The 15,430-nt window shown below is 49.8% G+C and overlaps 1 protein-coding gene across 1 annotated transcript in view; it reads left to right on the top strand.

The window, feature by feature from the left end:
* IRS2 (insulin receptor substrate 2) overlaps positions 1-10,840 on the top strand; it is a 32,610-nt gene extending 21,770 nt beyond the window's left edge. Inside the window, exon 2 of the mRNA XM_086708428.1 lies at positions 8,297-10,840. Within this exon, the coding sequence (XP_086564554.1) occupies positions 8,297-8,301 (5 nt within the window). The 3' untranslated portion in view covers positions 8,302-10,840. The remainder of the gene's footprint in view (positions 1-8,296) is intronic.
* The last annotated feature ends 4,590 nt before the right edge of the window (positions 10,841-15,430 follow it).

Genomic DNA, 15,430 nt, shown 5'->3' on the forward strand with positions numbered 1-15,430 from the left:
TGATATTATAGTGGGATTTGAGCTGTATTTGGCTTAATTTCAGACTTCCAGAAAATGCCTGTGTCGATTTCAATAATAAAAACAAAGGAACGAAGTCATAAAACTAAAATAACCCCAGTAGCAAGTCTTAAATATTTAGATATTTAAAAGAAAGAAAGGTGCATTCGAAGTGGTCTGTAACAATAGGGTTTTGGGGGGTGGATATATTTTGAATAAATTCTTATACATTCCTTAATTCTGCAGGAAAAACACAATATTTAGGTTTGAGAACATCAGATATAAACAATATAACATTGTTATAGGATACGTAAATACGTATTTTTTACATCAGTGTAAACTCCTAAGCGTAATAATGCATGAAATCCGAGGAACGAATCGCACTGCTTGTAGGATATTTGCAATTTTACTGCACGTCCTATCGCCTGGCTCAAGTATCCGTACTGTTTCTCGGTGCAGAAACATAACACTTACATTCACATTCGTAAGCGACCCGAGAAAGAGAAAAGGGTTATTTGGACCCCTCTTGGATTTCAGGTCCAGTGTATTATAACTTCACCTCTGTTAATGTTGAAAGAGTCGTGCCACAGGATGTAGTAATAATCATACGTGCTTAGTACTTTTGCGTTCCGTATGAAACACCGAGTAAAAGAGCCGTAGGTGAGGGAAATTACTCCCCAAAGGGTGCTGGCTTCCTAAATGATTTGATGGCTTCCTTCCTCGTTTTCAGTAGGGCCTGTAACAGGAGAGCATGGTTTTCAGCAGACAGCGTTGCATTTCTAAAGGATGCAAGTTCACAGATAATCTTCCCGGGACTCAATGAGTCTCCGGGTGTAACCCACAGATGTTGATATGTGGCCCTGTCTTGACCACTTCAACCTTCTTCCTTCTCCTGGGTGCCTTCCCCATGCTGGGGGTGGGTGGGGGGGAAGGTTGCTGCCCAACCATAGGCCTCTGCTATTGAAATGCAGAAGCGTCATATGCGAGTGAATGAGCCTGGGTGCCAATAAAACTTTATTTACAGAAACAGGCAGCAGGTCGGATTTGGCCCTACCTTGTTGACCTCTGGCTTAGAACCCACTCTGTTGTGAGGTGAGAAGGGTTTTCTTTTCACTTGGGCCTCAGACAGTTCTAAAGTTGCCTCCTCCTTTAGAAGATTTTTTTTTTTTTAAGCATTTCTGCCTGTGAAACATGGCATCAACCACATGGGTTTTTATTTCAACTTAATTCATCAAAGCTTTAGAAAGGCTCTAACAAGCATCGTGCCAGATGCTGGGGACGGGCAGGGTTCGAGTCCTCAGCTCACTGGGGAGACAGGTGCATGTGGCAGTGAGCCATTGCCTGTGTGGTATTTTGTGTCACTGGGGAGTTGTGTAACGAGTTAATGGCGGTAAAGTGTAAACTCCCGGGGCCCAAGTGAAAGTCAGAGACCTCCTGTCCCCCTTCCTAGCCCACCCCTCTCTCGTTACTTGTAGAAATGGACAGCGATGGCCCCAGTGGAGGGGTGGGTGCAGAGCCCTGGGGGACGGGCTGTGCTTTGCTGCTGACCTGTCACTGATGCTCCCTCACCTGGTTTCTACCTGGGAGGGTCCAACATTTCATAACTTAAGAGCAGGGTCCCCCAGCAATGCAGGGGGCGCTTTTGAAGAATAATCAGTAATAATTCTCCTATGCTGTTGGACGTTGCTGCTACAGGGATGATGGAAAACTCTCACCATAGAAGCATAGCTTGTGGGATGGGCGCGTCCGGCTTTTTAATAACAAGCACAGAAAAGAAAGGAAGGTTGGAGGGTCAGGTGGAGGTCTGCTGAGGCCAGGCATCGGAGAATTCACGCAGGCCCCCGTGGGAGGCTTGGCTCAGTGGAGGGAAGGTTCAGTGCAGTAGCTCACAGGCCAGGACACCCGACGGCTCTGATGTTCCGTGATTAAGACAAGGTCTTTCGTGAAGGATTAAACAGGAGCTGAAGGAGGACAGCTACCTTTTATGAACCCCAGCCCCATACCAGGACTCGACCTTTTCCCTCTAACCCCCTGCCCCCTCCCCCACCCCCTCCCGTCTCCTGCTGTGTCATTGCCATCAAATTGCAACTTGGTGCTGGGAAATTTCTTCAGCGGGGAGCACTCAGGATGAAATGACTTCACTTGTCAGAGGAAAGGGTGATCTCAGAGCGCCTGGGTGACTCAGTCAGTTGAGTGTCCAGCTTGATTTCGGCTCAGGTCGTGATCCCAGGGTCGTGGGATCGGGCTCTGAGTCAGGCCCTGCACTGAGTGTGGAGCCTGCATGGGATTCTCTCTCCCCCTTTCCCTCTCTCTCCTCTCTCTCTCTCAGCCCCTTCCCCACTCGCTCACTCTTTCAAAAAAAAAAAAAAAATTAGAAAGTGGGATCTCCTATAAAAGACATTTTTACGTCTTTCACAAGGAGAGTCGGTAAAGTAATTTACTGCCGGGAACTTCTTCCCTGTCTCTTAAGTTATTTATTTATTTTTTTCCTATTTAAATGAAAAGTTCGAGTAACCGTTTTTCTTAGAATCTCTGGCTTGTTGGTTATCACACTTAACCTTACTTTATTACTTTTTTTTTTTTTTTGGGTGTATTCACGAGCGTTTTGCTTTTAGTCAAGTAAGGAGATACTGAATTATCAGGTTTATTTTTCTAGGAATTTCTCACGCAACTGAAAAGTTTATTTTCTCTAGTAATCCTATGTTTAACATCAAAGGTTTAAGTGGGCCACAGGGTGACGTGTCTGGGCTCGCCACGGGTCTCTTTCTTCCTAAGCGTAGTTTCCACTAGAAATAGAAATTTCGATTTGAGAAGCATGTTGTTTTATTTGTCATGCGGCTCGGTACCCGCAGCACCCCTAACTCCCATGTGCCTGAAAATGTTACGTCGTTTTTACCTGCTAAGTACAGATGTGCTTTCTTCGGTCGGGGGGCTGGTCACCAGTGGAGGGGGGGAGGCTGTTCTGTGCAGCTGTGCTGGGAGCATCCTTCCCACCCCCCCACCCCCCCATCCCCGCCCCCTCCCCGCCCACCGCAGAGTCTGCAAAGTCCCAGGACTTGCATGGAGCCCTGAGTGAGCCTTGTGGGGCCTTACGCAGATCTCCACATACGGCCCTCCCTGGGGCTCCACATGGAATCTGGGGGGCACCCCACGAGGCTCTCTGCAGAGAGAGAACCAGGGGTCTCTGTGGACAGCGTTGTGCCCTGAATTCTGGCCACTCAAATATTGACCGTGAAGCCAAGCACATCCAAACCCACATATTCATGAGAAATCAGAACGAAGAAGCAATGGGTCAGAACGTGTATCTAAAACGTTGCTTGAATTTATTTGCCCTGCTGCCGATTTCCCCGATTTGTCTCTAAAACATTCTAGACCTGATGCTCGCTGTCCTTTCCACAAATGTGTTTGTAATCACGGAGCCCAACTCACCAGTGGCACGACGGGACCGTGTTCCAACATCTGTGCTGTCCATGGCAAAGATGCTCTGCGACTTGTTTAGTGATGTACTATTTAGTGATTTGTTTTCTATGTCTTTCCCTTTTTTTTTTTTCCGTAAAGTAGCCCAGATTGAATTGAAGGTGGGGCCTTTAATGAGGGTGCTTTGCTCATTTGCATTCCGATGCTCTTTTAAATGGAAGAGAACAGGCAGGGAGCCGCTGGCCCCCCCCCCACCCCCCCCATCCTCAGGAATGGTGGTAACCAGTACATGGAACTGTGTCCTTCCTGTGAACATCATTTGTCATGTGTGATAGAGCAAAAACAAGATGGAGAAGATGTGGCCAGTGTGGCATGTCATATGGAATGAATGTGAGGGTATTTTTCCCTTAAATCAACGACTTAAAAAAATTTTTTTTAATGTTTATTTGTTTTTTTAGGTGGGGGAGGGGCAGAGAGAGGGAGACACAGAATCCCCAGCAGGCTCCAGGCTCCAAGCTGTCAGCACAGAGCCTGACGTGGGGCTCAAACTCACAAACTGTGAGATCGTGACCTGAGCCAAAGGTCACTTAACTGACCGATTCACCCAAACATCCCTCACTAGTATTTTTTTAATGTTTAGTTATTTTTGAGAGAGAGAGAGAGCGAGCACGAGTGGGGGAAGGGCAGGGAGAGAGGGAGACACAGAATCCGAAGCAGGCTCCAGGCTCTGAGCTGTCAGCACCGAGCCCGACGCGGGGCTCAAACTCACGAACCGTGAGATCGTGACCTGAGCTGAAGTCGGACACTTAACCGACCGAGCCACCCAGGTGCCCCTAAATCAACTACTTTAGATCAATGCTGCTGTGAGTGGGTTTCTTTACAAAGTAGTGTCTAAGCTACAGAATAGCACAGCGTGTGATCATATGACAAATTCAGCGAAGGCCGATAAGTTTAGGTTCTCTTTAGATGCGTTACCTCCAGAATCCGGCATCCGGGTACGTTGGTAACGCCTGCACAAGCAACACGTGGGTCCTTATGTGTTTTGTTTTGTTTTGCGGCTACACTTGACGCGTTCAAGGAATATCTCCCATTTTCACAAATGTTCAGGGTGGATTGATTGTACAATTAATAATTTGTACTTTGCTTCTACTAGAATTAACACAGATCATACAGTATGTGAAATTTTGCTGGAATCACCAGTAGGAAGCATAAATATTTAAAAGCGAGGATGTCAGGGGGCACCTGCGGGGCTCAGTCGGTTAAGCATCTGACTCTTTGATTTCTGCTCAGGGTGTGATCTCACAGTTCCTGGGATCGAGTCCCACTTCCGGCTCTGCGCTGACAGCACGGAGCCTGCTCGGAATTCTCTCTCTCTGCCCTTCTCCCATTTGAACTCTCTCTCAAAAGAAACAAACATTTAACATAGAGTAAAAGTCAGTAAACAAATGGAAAGGCAAGTGTGCTGGGCTCTCGGGCTCTAGCTCCTGCTTCCCCTCCCTCCAGGGCTGGGGCTGGGAGAGCAGGGTGGAGGGGGTGGGCGGGTTCCGGCTGGGGCTGGGGGAGCAGGGTGAATGGAGGGCGGTTCCGGCCCTTCCTCTGGGGCTAGGGGAAGCAGGGCAGAGAGAGGGGGTTCCAGTTCTTTCTCTGGGGCTAGGGGAGCAGGGCGGAGAGAGGGGGTTCCAGCCCTTCCTCTGGGCCTGGGGGAGCAGGGTGGAGAAAGAGGGGGTTCCAGCCCTTCCTCTGGGGCTGGGAGAGCAGGGCGGGGGTGGGGGGGGTTTCCAGGTGGCCTGCTGGCCTGGGCTCCATGTCCGGAGCTTGCTGCCTGTGGACTCTGCAAGCCCCAGCCTCCTTCCAAGGCGACCTTCAGGTGGCCACCTGTTCCTTTGACTGCTTCCCTCCTGAGACCGTGGTTCGGGGCCCCCGCTAGCTGTGGGCAGCAGCCTCACGTTGGGAGGGTGTCTCGGGTCTCAGTTGAGGCAGAGGGCTTCTGCCCAGGCCTTCTTTCCATAACAAATTAAAACTTACAATTAGATTTCTCAAACCGATCCCCTTTTTCCTGTGTGTGTTATTGGTGGCACTTGCCTCTGGTCCATTTTGTCCGTATCCTTTTCCTCAGCAAGCCATGGGCCTTGTGACCTGATTGGGGGTGTCCCCAGCCTGCTCTCCATTCCCCTTCCTTCTCCTGCATCCGAACAAGGATGCTAGATGAAACCAAGCTGTTTTGTTGGGCACGAGGCCTCCGCCGGCTCCTGGGACCGCAGCAGGTGCTGAGGGACCCAGGCACGAAGGTGGCAAACCGGGGAGTGGGTGTTTGGAGCGATGCTGGGTGGCCGCGTGGACCCGGGGTCCTCCGCCGTGGGGCCCTCAGTCTCAGCCCTCCTGCTACCACACCGGGGTGTGTGTGCACGTGTTTGCTCTCGTGCACATCTGTGTGCATAAACGTGCTCGGAGCTCTGCGTACTTCGTGCCGACCTCGGTCTCTGCACTGGTGGCTGGTGTCTCTCCTCTTCCTGCAGTTCCCGCATCCTTCCCATGGCCAACAGCAGGTACCTGTCGCTGTGACGGGGTGTGTGTGCGCTCGGGGTCACCTCTGCAGTCGTCAGGGGCTCTCCCAGCCCACGTGTGGGATCACAGGGGGCAGCCCAGGGCCTCAGTGTCCGAGGGAATCGTGTTCCTTGCCACCCCCACCCCGCCTGGCATGCCCCCAGCTCTCTCCCTGCCGGTGACCGCGGCCTGGCCACCCTTCGGCGCCAGGCACGAAAGCTGCTTCCTCTCCCTGCCCCGGGAGGTCAGAGGCCCATGGGGGCTCCCCTCCACCCATCAGCACCCGGGGGCCTCAGGGAGGCCCCGGCCCCGGAGAAATCGCCGTGCGCCCAAACGCGCGAGCCAGGATCGCCCTGCCTGTATCCAAACTTGCCCGCGATGCTCAAGCATAGAAGTGAGGTTTTGACTTGCACGTCACAAAGAGACAGTTACCTGTTCACCCTGATTCGGGTGCACAGCGATCTCGTGGTAGGAGTTGTTTCATGACGGCAAAGCGTCCTTACGCACGGGGTAAGCTCAGCGGCGGCCCCACAAGCCTGCTGGTCGCAGTGGAAGGTACGTTTCTCAGTAACTGTCACCCGCATTTCTAGGACTGTGCTGAAGTCTGGGAAAGTGAGGAATTTACTGGCTTAGCCGTTTTCAAGATAATGGATATAGGGCTAACAGGAGGGGATTCAGCCGCGTTTAATCATTAGTGTAAAAAAATAAACAAACCGTGTTCGGTCAGCAGACCGACTGCATCTTGGCCACGTGCTCTGGGGTGGCTGGGGGTCCGCCTGGCACTCGGCCTCGGCGACAAAACGCATACTCATTTGGGGAGACGTAAGTCCGGGGTGGATTGTAGCAAACAGCCGCTCTTTAAGGGACTCAAGCAGCTGGGTGTGGGTTCTCACGCGGTTTCTCGCGGGGACAAGGATGAAATAGCCAGCTACAGGGCGCATCTTTCCCCAGGACAGAGTTTGGCCCCTGTTTCCACTTTAGGGAAGAGTTTACCTGTTTTTTAAAGGCCATAGGGCTTTGTGAAAATAGTAAAATATGGTAGCACTGCCCCAAAAGATCACATTGTAGGGCATGTTTAAAAACACGGTCATGAAAAAGATACGTGGACGTTGGGCGTTGAATGTTGGCAGTTGACCGTGGCCTGTGTGTCCAGGCTTTTGTTTTTTGGCTGCACTCAGGACACGACTCTGGGAGCTGGTTCCAGGCCTCCAGGGCTCACTCCTGGCCACAGGGTGCGCTGGGAGTTTCCTCTTGCTGGGATCAGCCCTCTGCACTCAAGGTGAACAGAGAAGAATTAGAGCCCCCCAAAAGTAAACTGAGAGTCTGGGAGGGGCTGTAATGATTTTAGAGCAGCGTTCCAAGTGCAAGTGGGTTAGTACAACTGCAGGGCAGGGTGTGGCCAGCAGGGCCTGTGGGTGACCCTGGGGGTGGTGCACAGGGCCACTTGGCATTTTGATCAAAATCCCAAGAAGCCTTGGGGCGTCTGGGTGACTCAGTGGGTTAAGTGTTTGACTCCTGCTTTCGGCTCAGGTCATGATCTCACGGTTCATGGGTTTGAGCCCTGTGTCTGACTCTGTGCTGACAGCTCAGAGCCTAGAGCCTGCTTGGGATTCTCTCTCTCTCTCTCTCTCTCTCTCTCTCTCTTTCAATCTCTCTGTCCCTCCCCTGCTCATTCTCTCTCTCTCTCTCAAAATAATCTTAAAAAAGCAACTAAGAAGCTTAAGAAGACAATTGGTATGAAATGTCAAAGTCTCCCAAGTTGGTCATTTTCTTAAAGAGGAACATGTTAAGTAAGAATATGCTGGAAACGATAGAAATGGGGAACAGGTTACAGAAGCTTGATCCTCGGGCCTGGAAGGGAGTGTGCAGTTAGAGTTGTTGGCGGGTCCTAACACCCTGTCGCCCACGGGGCTCCTGGGAGCACATGGCGTAACCTGGACCCGGCCGCCTGGCCAGGAGGGTTTGCGGTCAGGGTGTCTCTGCAGGAGCTCGTGCGGCGTGGTCGTTTCCGGGACAGGCGATCCTGTGCCAGGGTCCCCCGAGGCGGAGTTCAACTCCCTTTGTCTCCCCAAGGGCAAGGGCGAGGGGGCCCCCCTGCCTCCGCCTCCCACTCGGCCCAGGGCCTCACGAAAGCACACTCACAGTCTCCCTAACCTGGCTGTTCCCCTTCCTCGGACACTTGGTGGGGGGGTTCCCCCTCCAAGTTGTTTCTGGAAAACAGAGTTGTGTTTGCCAGAGACGCGGGCGGTGAAGGCAGCTTGAGAGGGACCTTTTCTCTAACTGGGGATTGCACTGTGCCCTCGACAGTCACCGCTGACTCTTTTCCTTTCTTTTCCAGAGTGAGGATCTGTCTGGCTTTATCACCGTGACGTCACGCATCAGAGAATGACTTTCAAAGAAGATGCTCACTGTTTTGTTTTTGTTTTTGTTTTTGTTTTTTTTAAATCTGAAGCTGCTTACAAATTTTCTTTTGGATCTGAGCAATGACTACATTTTGGAACATCTATGACTGTATTAGACTCCGAACCCCCCAGGCGAGGACACCTGCCTCTCCCCCTGGTTCCCAAAGGGGGCATTCGTCATTCTGCTGCTCGTGCTGTGTTTCGTTTGTTTTTTTAACAAAATTCGCCGAAGAAGGTATTCTCAAGAAAATCGGATGTTTCCATTGGCCCTTTAAATTGTGGCCGGTGTCTTAATTTCTTCTCACTTTCGTTTTGGCAAAGCAGATTTATCCCTCAGCATGCTGGGAGATGCTACCAACACCCATGGAAGTGGGGCAATCTGGTATTTACTGGCATGCACTCAAAACTACCACAGTCCTACCTCAGTTCCAGGTGAAGCCGGATTTGTGTGGCCAGGGGCCGGCAGGACCTCCTGTACATAGATGTCTGCTGAGTGTCTCGAGTGCGGCCTTCAGCCTTATTTAACTGGTCCCAGGAAACAGCGGCTCCGTGGATCCAGTCCAGGTACCTGCGTGTTTACTCAGCCAGAGCCCAGCGTGGGACTGACGCTTCTCAACGGAAATGCAATTTGGGATTGGACTTTGAAGATGGATTCATAAATAATAATAATAATAATAATTATATGTAACTGAAGCAACCTACTTTTGAAAATCATCAACTGTATTGGGTAGCGGGGGGGTGGGGAGGGGTTTGGGGAGGGGGTGAATATATCTTTTTACCTTTAACAGACTTGTTTAATCTTCTCTGCGTAGACGTTTATGTAGGTACATCAGATTGCAAAAGCCTTTGATCCTATTTATAAGCTCAAATGTCTCTGCTACCCTGACTCTCGAGCCTGCGTTTCCTTAACCAAAAATTCACGTAGGCATGCTAGCGATTCACGGGTGGTCGCGGCTTTGGCAGATTTTACAAAAATGTGTTATCTTTACTCCACGCTACCGTGTCGGCCAACGAGGCTGCCCTGAGCAACAATACAAAAAAAAAAAAAAAAAAAAAGAAAAAAAAATTAAAAAACGAAAGGGAAGGAAAGAAATTGATAAAAGAGGTATTCCGGCCCCTGTGTCGTTAAGGGAAGAAGAAAGAAAAGACGACAGAGAACGTCACGTTACATGTGACTTGTCGAGAAAACTTCCTGACGAGACTACCCTCATTTTATATTTTCAGTGTTCTGAAAAGATCGGTGTTGCGGTAATCATTGCAGGGGTCATCCGAAACTGCTAACCTTGACCGGCAGAATGTCCCGTCGTCTTGCTGCCCCACCTGACAGAGGGCTATAGACCTTCCTCCCGCGGGCACGTCCGTGTCCGTGCTCCCCGTCTGCTCGGATGGTCCCGGAGAGGCTACACTAATTCATTGGAGATGTGAGCTTTTTTTTTTTTTCTTTTTGGAGAAAAATATATATAAATATATAGATATATATCACTATAGAATAATGCATTAATAAAATGAGGCTTTTTTAGAGGAAGACCAAAAAATTCAATGTCTTAAAAATATATTTAATGGCAATGCAAAAGTCTTCCTGCTTCCGTGCTGAACTTTTAGAACAGAGGATTGTATTGCAAGACAAAGTTGAATGTAAAGTGACCCCCCCGAACATTTTTAAAGTTTTACTTTTCTAAAATTACACATCACAACAGTGTATAGACCATGTTAGTTTGAAGGTCGATTTCAGTGTATAATACAGATACTTTATTAAAATGTATAAAAACGCCCCAAAGTTTGGATTTCGTTTTGGGACTCGGGATCGATGGGTGGTATTTGCTATGTAACCCGCCCCCCTCCACCCCACCCCCTCCCCCGGGTACAGTGGGACTGACTCTGGACCCTGCTGGATACAGTGTATGATGTGTATTTAAGTAGTCCTCTATACTTAGAGTAGTCACGCCTCTATACAAATGGTTCACGTTCAGACTGCCGCTTACAACAAGCAAAATAAAAAGTTGATAATATACTAAATTTTCCTCCATCCTGTACATTTCAAAAAGAAAAAAAGGCATATGCAATATTTACACTTTTAATTTAGTTTACAGAATGGAACCAAAATGTATAAACGTTATGTTTGCTAAAACTTCGCAATGTATATTGGGTCTTTGTACATTTTGCCTGACTTACCTTAAATTTAAAATATTTTTTGCTATATAAACTTTAACAGTTATTAAACAGTGTTTTCTTTTTGGGTACGTATTGTTTCTGGATATCAAGATGTTAAATATATTTCTTGCTATTGTGATATGACAAAAGACTTAACCTTGGTCTGTCTTCCATTGTACACGCTGTATATAAGGGTCGATGTGACGTTGCTGGAGACAGCAATAAATGGAATTAGAATAGTGCACTGTATTTAGTCTGTCTTGATCATGGATGCTCTCCTTAACAGCCATATGCAATAAAATAAAATACGTTATTTATGAAACGGATAAGGCCTCGAGGAGGTTTTTTTCCCGCGTGAGGATTCTGAGTTCAACATAAAGCCACTCACCTCCTGGTGTTTCAGAGTAAAAACGTGAAGCTCTTGAGATACTTGGACGCCTCCTCTCATTTAAATATTTTCATTCTGGCAAGCCGAGAATATTCCCCAAGTCACAGAATTAATGAAAAGTAAGCGTACGAAGGAAACATTGTACAGGATGTAGGATGCTCGCGGTTGCTGGATGGGCGCCGTCCCCAGCGCTGTGCTGACGCGAGCTCCTTTGCGGTGGGCAACAACCGCGGGCGGTGGGAATCGCCCTCCCCTTTGTACAGATGGGGCGGCCGGGGCGCAAGAGACGAAATGACTTTGCCAGAGGGCACATGGCTCTGAGCGGCAGGAGCCAGCGTCCAGGCCGACCCGCAGCCCCCCGGGGGTGCGCACGAACCATCCACACAGAGTCATCACGGCCGGGAGGTGCGCTTCCGGGGGCAGCAAATAACGGAAATGATGACTGTAGACTTTCATCAAGGATTGCTTCCCCTCCTTGTTAGAGATAATTCCTCTGCGCCTGCACTTTATCCTAAAATTAAAGTAGCGCCATAACATGGGTGTCCCCTCTTTTGAACAAATGAAGCCAGAGCAGTTTGGAAGATGGTTTTCAATGTCGGCTTTTTGTTTGTTTGTTTAACATTTATTTGAGAGAGAGAGAGACAGAGACAGAGTGCGAGTGGGGGAGGGGCAGAGAGGAGACAGAATCTAAAGCAGGTTCCAGGCTCCAAGCTGTCAGCACAGACCTGACGTGGGGCTTGAACCCACAAACTGTGAGGTCATGACCTGAGCTGAAGTCGGACGCTTAACCGACTGAGCCACGCAGGTGCCCCTCAATGTTGGCTTTTAAGGCATGACACTGGCAAAAGCTGTGTGGTGTCGGGGGGGCCACACAGCCTGGTCGTGCCTGGACAGATTCCCCTCAGGGCTCCTGTTGGACACAGAGGAGGAGAAAGGCCTCCAGGCTGGACACCCCTGAAATGTAACTATTTTAATGGAAGGGCAGCTAAAAGCTGCCATTCTAGAGGAGTCGTACAAGGCAGAAATCAGCAAATGTCTTTACCCAAAAGCCAGTTGGAAACGAAGAAGTGTGGAGTTGTCGCAAAGGTCCACGAATGCCACGAATGTTCACCCGAGCACCATTTGGAAACTTTGAAGAGAAGGCTGAGTCCCATATGACCCAACGATGGGGAGGGTGGGGATCCCCCTCTGTTGATCTTGGAAGAGTGCAGTTCTCACCTATGGATGGTCTCAGTAGCCAACTTGGAGGACGCAGACTGGCTCCCGGCCTCTTGCTGTGCCCAGTGTGTGAGCTGTCCTGCAGGACCAGGACCTGTGGTTCAGGAAACCACATCCCTGAACGCGTTTCCCAGCGGGCCCCGGCAGACGGGCCACTCGCTTATGCGTGGACATCGGACGGGGCGTGCTAGCATCTGAGTGGAGCTGGCGTGCCACGTTTATCACAGCCACGCTTGGCCCCCCGTTGAAGGGCAGAGGGGTCATAACTGCTCCTTTGAAATGGGCGGTGTGTCTTTTCCACCACGTTCCCTGTGCGGGTCTCCCACATTTCTTTGATTTCTACGACTCACTGCGGGGTGGAGATGGTCCTTGACACAGACCTGTGTGGCCTCGTGCCCTTGGGCAACGCCAAACGTCCCTCCAGGATCTGGCTGGGTTTTCTCTCCTCCGGCCGGTGTCTCTTCTGCTACTCGGCTGGCTTGCACTGCTCCATAGGGTGCTGTTTAACTCTTGGGTGGTTCTGCACCTGCTTGCCGTTAGTACCTCCTTGATTTGGGGCTAAAATGACTTCCTTGAATCCAGCTCAACTCTCAAGTGACCCATGGCCTTGGCCACTACACGTAGAGAAAGTTCTGGGCTCTTTTGGGCACTGGCTCCCCTGACCTGAGCTGTACCTGCTGGGTTTTCTTTTTCTCTATTCCAGAATCGCCTCCTTTCATCCGGGACAGGCACTCTAAAACCTCTAAATTGTCACAAAATCCCTTGCACCTTAAGGAACCTACCTTGAGCCAAGCAGCCTGCCTGAGCTCAGCCCTCCCTTCTGAGACACTGCAAGTTCCCGGATGACTCCCACATGAGACAGAAGACAAAAAGATCAAATGGACCGATAGCGTTTCCCGGAAAATGCGCGTATTCATCAGGATGGTGTTGGCTGCAGACAGTAGTCCAATTCAGTGGTTTAAACCAGTCCTCCAGAGTGCGGGCTGATCAGAATCTTCTGGAATGCTTCTTAGGCCAGATCGCTGGACTGTCCCCAGACTTCCTTTTCGGTGATCTGCGGTGGGGCTCGAGAATTTGTGTTTCTAGCAATGTCCCAGGGGATGCTAAGGCTACCGGTCTGGGACCAAACTGTGAGAGCCTCTGGACAGTAAAGGCATTTATGATGTCACAAACAAGAGTTCAGGGCGGGGTTATGTAGGCAGCTAAATGGCATCATCAGGGCCCCAGGACCTTGTCACCTATCAGCTGCCCTCAGCAGCTTGGCTTTTCTCTCTCAGACCTGTCTCCTCATGTTTATAAGATGGCTGTCGCGGTCCCCAAAGGCATATCATCCCATAATAATATCCCATAAGACAATCTGTCCTCTTTGGGGACTTTCTGAAGGGACACAAATGGTCCCAGAGCCACCCACGCCCAGTCAGCTGGGCCTCACTCCCACTGACCGAGTCTGGGTCCCTGCCCACGGGTATCCTGGTCACTGGAGAGTCTGTGGTTGGTTTGCACTGAACGAGGCTCGCCCTCTGGGCCTGGGAGCCCTCAGCATCCTGTGAAGTGTGAAGCTGCAAAACGGTGAGCGGAGCCGGGTGCTGGTGACAAACACTGAGGTGGGGTCGTGTCTCGCAGGGAGGGGCCGACAGTGGCTGTACCAGCAGCAGGCAAGGGACTCGTGATTGGAACCCTTGCAAACGCCAAGTACAGGAAAATCTCGGCTTGCGAGCATAATTCGTTCCAGAAACACGCTTGTAATCCAAAGCACTTGAATATCAAAGGGAATTTCTCCATGAGAAATCATGGAAACTCAGATGGTTCGTTCCACAACCCCCAAATATTCATATAAAAATGATTACAATTGTAATCTAATACAAAATGAAAGAGAGAATACAAAATATAAAGAAAAATAAAGTAACCCGCACTTACCTTTGAAAACCTTTGTGGCTGGTGCGAGGGAGACAAGAGAGAGGAGGGTTATTGCGTAGGACGACTTTCACTGTCACCAGTGGATGTTGACTATGGTACAGTATTAATAAACGCTTGTCATATGCTGTATTGAATGTAAGTGGCAATAAGGCAGCAGGGGAGAGGGTCTGTATCTGCAGGCAGCCTGACCTGGAAGTAGGGAAACGTTCCTAAGCTCATTCTTGTCTGGAAAAGCAAAGGACTATCCCTGGGTGCTCTGAAGTGACAAAAAATACACCAGTGCCAGTTGGGGGCACCTTCCAACGTCCTGAAAAATCACTGATTTCTGCCAAACACTGAGCCCTGAGACCGAGCATCGGAGCGTGGGAGACCATCACCCACAATCCTGCAGAGAGAGAGACAGAGAGAGAGAGGAGAACCATTGTGATCGTGTGACTTTCAGCATCATGTATGACTCGTATTGCAAGACATCCTTCTTTTTCCAAGTTAAAATTTACAAGAAATGTTTGCTCATCTTGCAGAACACCCGCGGGACAAGTTACTCGCGATCCCGGGTTTTCCTGTGTACCTCAAATGAGCTATCTCCACTTCCGTCACACCCCCCCCCCCACCTCCAGGGACTTCGAAAAGGGGTTCCTAATAAAGCACAAGTGGAATGAAGTGATAAATTTCGCATGATCAAAAACATAACAGCGAAGCCGGCCTATATTTACAGAATTGTTGTGGCCAAGAGCCTGGACATAATTCCACCACCATGTTCTTTGAGTATGTTTGTTTTTGGTACTGATTTCGGTCACACTGGAAGCTATTTCATGCAAGATCAAGATACAGAGGATGGAAAATTGGACCTTTGAAGGAGCATTAAAAGCAAACACTGTTTAGGTTGCAAAAGAGACAGCTGCAGTGATTTACCCCCATTGGTTACGTTAGAGGCTATGATAAGAAAAGAGATTTGTCACCGACCTTCCTGAAAGAAGGCAGAACCGGAAAAAGGGACGGAAGGCTATGGAAAAACTACGTTCATTTTCCACAAGGAATAATTTGATAATGGTGAGGATTATTGAATGCCAATATTGACGTCAGAAGAATTTTCGATTACACTGTGCGGAGGCCTGAAAAAATAAGACTTTTCGGGGAAAAGGGCAGGTGGGCCGTACAAACTCAACCGGCCCTTCCTGCCGGGGCCCTGCCGTCCTCAGCTCGGGGAGGGCGGGGGCGCCCCCCACCCCGGCGCCCTCGTCAGCAGCGCCCTGGACCCATGGGCACAGCTTGCAAGCCCCTGGAGCCTCCTTCCTTTTCTTGTCTGGCGTCTCTGAAGATTAGGACACGAGTTAGCACCGGATTTAAGCAGGACATATTGAACGATTGTGCCCAGCGTAGTGTGTGGCGAAAGCAC

The sequence above is a fragment of the Puma concolor genome, chromosome A1 (assembly GCF_028749965.1).
Source record: "Puma concolor isolate L17-30 chromosome A1, mPumCon1.1.hap2, whole genome shotgun sequence".
Classification (NCBI taxonomy): Eukaryota; Metazoa; Chordata; class Mammalia; order Carnivora; family Felidae; genus Puma; species Puma concolor.